The sequence below is a fragment of the Eubalaena glacialis genome, chromosome 6 (genome assembly GCF_028564815.1).
Source record: "Eubalaena glacialis isolate mEubGla1 chromosome 6, mEubGla1.1.hap2.+ XY, whole genome shotgun sequence".
Classification (NCBI taxonomy): Eukaryota; Metazoa; Chordata; class Mammalia; order Artiodactyla; family Balaenidae; genus Eubalaena; species Eubalaena glacialis.
Window position 1 is genome coordinate 66,669,257 of NC_083721.1, and position 6,003 is coordinate 66,675,259.

Consider the following 6,003-nt stretch of genomic DNA (forward strand, 5'->3'; position numbering starts at 1 on the left):
CTAACCAGTTGTGGTTTTTGAGAAAGTAACTTTATATCCCTGAGCCTCAGTTTCTTCATCTATAATACAAGGGTTGGAAAAGATTCTCTTCAAAGAACTCTTCTCAATGCTATCACTGAATATTCTCTTTCAAACTGTGCTGCAGGTCCCCAAGACCATGCCTAAGCCTGATGATTCGCTAGGAGGACTCACAGGACAGCGCATATAGTCATGTTCACGGCTACGACGTATAACAGCAAAAGAATACAAATCAAAACTAGTAGATGGAAAAGGTACCAGGCAAAGTCCAGAGGAAACCAGGTGCAAACTTCCAAGAGTCCTTTCTCAGTGGAGTCATATAGGATGCACTTAACTCCTTCAGCAACTAGTTATGACAACATGTGTGATGTGCTGTCTACCAGGGAGGTTCATTAGAGACTGAGCAGGCAAGGTTTTTTACTGGAGACTAGCCACGTAAATACTCCTTACCTAGCACTACCAAAATTCCAGACTCCCAAAAGGAAAGCAGGTGTTCAGCATAACAATCCTTAGAAAGGACTGCATACAAGGCTGGCATCTGGGAACTCTGACTGGTAAACAGTCCCCTCCACTGATACAAAAGCTTTCCTAAATAATAAGAGTGGCTCACTGTGCCTAAACTATTTGTGCAAACACTATGAATTATTGTGAACCCTGCTTTGTCCTTGAATGCAGGAAAGAGTTAACATAGCAGGCCTAAGACTGGCTTTTACGGAGCTAGCAAGCAGCAAATTTTAGGTAAGCAAACGGATAAAGCAAGAAAAATTTAAAGGAATAAAAAAGAACTAAAAGGGATAGAGAAAGCAGTGATCATTTGGACATGCTCAGGTGATATTATTAACTAAGCATACAAGAACAAAACAAAGAAAAAAATCACTCTTAGTCCTTCTCAAATAAGATTCTCCCTTAACTAAAAGCTCTCTAAAAACTCAGCAGTTCACAGTATATCCTCCTTCTTTAGAAGGCAATCATCTAAGCACAGAGTCCCAAGAACAAATCCCTGCTCCCCACAGGTAGAAAGCAGGACAGGATGGATTTCAATTCTGATTGTGTCACCAAACTACCTCTTTGACATTTTCAAGTTTAACTTCAAACAGGTCACAAACACCTAACAAACAGGGGCAAATGCTCTCTTCTTCTACTGATTTCTGTCTTGCAGAATCAAGTATAACATCCAAAATTACATCACACTTAAGCAATTGTCTATTTCTCTCTTCAATACTCTACAGACACTCCAGAAATGAGTTCTCTGCATCTGGACATTGTCTTTCTTTATACACATCCTTCCTAAAACTATATTCTAGGCTATCTAACACTGGTTTTATCCACACTTTTTATACCCTTTCCCCAGGTCTTGTAAAACAACCTATTCTAGGCTGCTTCTTTCCCATCAAGAAACAAATATAGAACTGTCTGTCTTCTTCCAAAATAACCCCTCTAGGTAAAAATGTCACAAAATAATCCCTCATAATAGCTTTAGTGACTTTTCAAAACATGAGCAACTATTATTTTTCACTTTATTCTGATCTGTTGAAAAATGAGTCCTTCTCCCCACCAACCCAATTAATTGCTAAAGAAATATATGTTAAAAGAGGAAAGTTGATGGAGAATGGTAGATCAAGGCAACCATAACTAGAACCTGGAAAGCCAGGATAGAAGAGCTACAAGGAAGACAGATCACATGCTCAGAGCTAAACTCATTTAAGAGCAGAGGTATTTTCTAAATGTTCCTAGTTCTTCCCAGTATTCTATCTGCAGACTTCAAGTACATGCAGAACCATCTGACAATGTGGTTTTCAGCTCTTTTTAAATAGCAGAACAGTTCATATTCCCTCCCCCAAGAGATATTTTACATGGTATCCTAATATTTAAAATACACAGGAGAAAAAGTTAGTCTCATTAAGAGAGGACTGGGAAACCTGAAGCCTAGACTACTAGATCTGAATGACTTTTTCTCCCTTCTATGTGCTCCTACAGCAGCCCAAAACATTGAGGAGGGTTTCCATGGGACGGTATGAGAATCTAATCTAATCTAAGAATCTAGGGAAATCCTCAAAGTCAAAGTAATGAACAAAGAACTACTGGAGTTAATACAGAGGCAGAGTTAGAATATTTTAGCTAGCTAGAATCCTAGCTAGGCACAGCTATGATTTTCTACTGCAATTTGAAAGTACTGAATCACTAAACTGATGGTCAGTATATATTAGTAAAATTAAAGCATGAACTTCAAATAGGAAACATCCTTCATCTCAGTATCTATGCTGGATAGTACCTTTCCTCAAGAGCATTTTCACATAGTCTCATTTTTTCATTTTTCTTTATTTAAAAAAATAAAACAACACACGTTATTTGTAGAAATTTTGAAAAATTCAGAGTAAAGTTTTTAAAAGTTACTGCAATTTACTACTTCATTTATTTCCAAGCAGGAAGTATTTATTTATGAAGCAGAAAGTATTACCGTTTTTAAAATGAGGAAATCCAAAGAACAGGAGAGTAAAAATATTACTCTAGAATAAATTATAAGTACTCTGTATACATATGTAAATATAAAATTTGGATTGAAAATTAGTATAATGAGAATCAGAGCCTGGAAAGTCCCTTCAAACTGGAATTTCAGGGAGAGTCCCACTGAAATGACAAGATCAGAACTGATTCTGAAGACTGAGTAGGGCTTGGGGTGGAAGGTCAGAAAGAAAGAAGGGCAGGCCAGAAAGAGAAAGTGCACAAATAACATCAGGAGGGCCTGAAAAGATAAGAGTAGTACTGATTGCTAGCTGTGAAAATTAGAATCCAGGCCAGAGAAAACTCTATTCAGGGCGGAAGCAGAAAAAAAAAAAATTATCTTGACCAAACAATCCAGTAAAAGACGTCTCTTTCTACTGCTACATGATCGAACCTCCTGATGAAATGAGTTATCCTGGATAATTTTAGAAATAATTCATTCTAACTTTTGAAAATTAGGAATAGAGATAAATTTCCATTAAGAAAATCAAATTCTTTATTCTCGTACAACATGACACAAATCTTAAGATGTTTAGGCTACGGCTGATAGTTTATTCATTTCATTTTGAACAAAATAATTTTTAAGACCCTTGACAGAATATGACAATTTTAGAATCTCATGTTAACTGTCAATTTTAATTTGCCCTCCCCAAAAATGAATCCTAGTAGGTAGTTAAACCATCACATTCATCTTGAACTGTAATTCATTTCTCCCTTCTTTTAATAGCTGAAAAAAAAGGTGATGACTAGAATTTGGATTATCAGCCATAAGTATGAATCAGTCTGTTTTCACTTTGTGGGCATCACAACTTTCTATCTCCAAAGTATTCTGAAATACTTCGTTTTCAATCTTTAGGGTCAGGATTTCTACTTCAGTGTCAGAAAACAATCTTGATAAGCAAATATCTGAATAACATGATGACTTTTGTATTAGTCTTACTGATCATAGGATATTACAAATTACACAAAGTCTTATTTCTTCTTTACCTGTTTCTCAGGCCTGTTCCATTGCCACAGCCCCCACCAACCAAAGTTTGCAAAGAAGGTAAAGCTGAACGGCTTAGCTGCTGCCGACTAGGGCCCCTCCTTCCACCGGGCATGTCCAGGAACCAGTCTGCTTCCAGTGCCACCTGTAGCTGCAACCCAGGTTAACGGTTGTCAGCCTGTTTCAACACTGAACAAAAAGAGACATTTAAATATCAGTTTACTATTTTTAAAGTAGGCAGTATAACAAAACAACCGGAAAAACTGAGTGAGCAGACCTTGTAAAACCAGATTGTCAAACAAATGCTCCCAATGTCTATTACCTAGTTCATTCTAATGAAAGGACTACTCAGTCTCCAACGGGTCAGAAGCCTAAGTTCTAATCTAAGCTCTGTTTTAAAGATATTACAATCAGGTAGAAATTTACAAGAAACACTGAATATATACATTTCCAGTTCAAAAGTAGTATTTCACAGTAAGCCACTTGAAATGCAGAAGAATCAGCACTGTCCAAAATGTTAGGTTTTGTTATCAAGGTAATCTAGATTCTGAGATCAGTTGGGTCACTTATTATCTGACTTTGAGGCATTTAACCTCTGAGTTTGTTTCCTCATCAGAAAAAAAAGCGTTCCTTGTCCTACAGAGGTGGTTGTCAGGACGGACAAAGATGCGTGAAAGTATATCAGAAGGTCTTTTAACGCTTTAAAAGTAAAACTGTTCAAGTGGTATCTCCATATGTTAGAGTGAAAATACTGGAAAGAGCTCAAGTGGATGGCCACTCCAGAAAAACTGATGTAACATCATTTAGAAATTACTGAAACTGCAGGATTAAAAGACAAGTAATACATAAAGACCATCACTGAAAAAAACTGTTTTTATCAATCTATGGCAAAATCACGGCTCCGCCAATACGGATACCAAAAATCTGTTTTCTAAACACTACAACTTAAAAACTGAAGAATGACACCGTGGAAAAACCCTGGTTTTCAAAACGTTACAGCAGATATCCTCTGTTCCCTATTCCTAACAGCTTTCGGCTGCAGATTAACAAACGCCAGGTGAGACAAAGCATTCAAACCGTTGGATGTAGGGGCAGCTGGTCCTTGCTCAATTAACGAGCAAAGGGATAGAGAAGTGTGGAGCAAAAAAATTGGGACGGAAGAGGGCGAGAGGATGGGGTGGGGGAAGGTGGGCGGCGAGAGGACCACAAACTTCAATAGACTGGTCCCTAAGAGGGGATGACAAAGCGACCCCCGCCGCGCAACCTGGAAGGCCGAAGCAGGCCAGGGACAATCGGACAGCGCGGCAGCTCGGTAATACTCACGCATGGAGGAGGCCAGGCCAGTGGGGAGGGATCCCTGGGAGGAGGCGGCTTTACAGGCTGGACCCCAGGCAAGAGAACTCCCTGCCCAGGTTGAGGCGCTCCAAAGCAGTTGCTTGCCCGCGGGCCGTCCCCTCCCGGAGAGTCGAGAAAAGGTGTCCAGGCTTCGCGCTGCCAGACCCAGACACCGAGTCAGTGCCAGAGTCAGAGCCAGAGCTAAAGCTAGAGGCAAAGCCCAGCCCCGTCAGCACTCATCCTCAGCCTCCATTACCGCGGAGCTGAGCAGACGTGGCAGCGCACAGTGGTGACGTCAGCTCCGCGACGGCCTACCGCCCCAGCCGCGAACAGGGCCCCGGAACTACACGAGAGCCAGGGAGTGAGCACCGCACCACCTCCTGCTTGCACCTGCGCAGTGGAACTCGCCTTCTCCGCTGGGCTCGCGGTCCCGCCTTCCTCGCTAGCACTAACCAACGTATATCCTCCCTGGGCTTCAGTCACCAAGCTCCAACGACGTGCGGACAACCATGTTAGGGCTCATTCCTCTTATCTCGTGGACTCCAAGTAACAACCGTGTTCAAGTTATCAACCCCCTTTTTAGATGGGGGAGGTTGGGAGACATCACCTGGGCTCAAGTCACTGCTAGGTAAAGGAGACCGAGCCGCCAAGTCGTGCTTCAGCAACAAATCTTGCGCTTATTTTATGTTAAGAAAAGGAGTAGGTAGATGGTGGAGTTACAAAAGTGAATACCCCAAAGAGCTCACAGTCTAGTAGAAGAAACAAGACACCAGGAAAACACAGTAATTAAAATTTATTACAATAAATATAACACTAAAAGTATGCCCAAGGGGACTTCCCTGGTGGCACAGTGGTTAAGAATCCGCCTGCCAATGCACGAGACAAGGGTTCGATCTCTGGTCCGGGAAGATCCCACATGCTGCGGAGCAGCTAAGCCTGTGTGCCACAACTACTGAGCCCGTGTGCCACAACTAATGAAGTCTGTGCACCTAGAGCCCATGCTCCGCAACAAGAGAAGCCACCCCAATGAGAAGCCTGCGCACCCCAAGAAGAGTAGCCCGAGCTCGTGGCAACTAGAGGAAGTACGCGCGCAGCAACGAAGACGCAACGCAACCAAAAATAAATAAATAAATTTATTAAAAAAAAAAAAAAAGTATGCCCAA

At 41.3% G+C, this 6,003-nt stretch overlaps 1 protein-coding gene across 2 annotated transcripts in view; it reads right to left on the minus strand.

Annotated features, from left to right (window-relative positions):
• TMEM39A (transmembrane protein 39A) overlaps nucleotides 1-5,107 on the minus strand; it is a 29,808-nt gene extending 24,701 nt beyond the window's left edge. For both annotated transcript variants that reach the window (XR_009701261.1, XM_061193129.1), the window contains exons 1-2: nucleotides 4,829-5,107; nucleotides 3,508-3,694 (exon numbers count right to left, since the gene is read on the minus strand). Coding sequence is in view for 1 of the 2 variants with exons in the window: in XM_061193129.1 (XP_061049112.1) it covers nucleotides 3,508-3,620 (113 nt within the window). In the remaining variant the exon portion in view is untranslated. The remainder of the gene's footprint in view (nucleotides 1-3,507; nucleotides 3,695-4,828) is intronic.
• Between the last annotated feature and the right edge of the window lie 896 nt (nucleotides 5,108-6,003).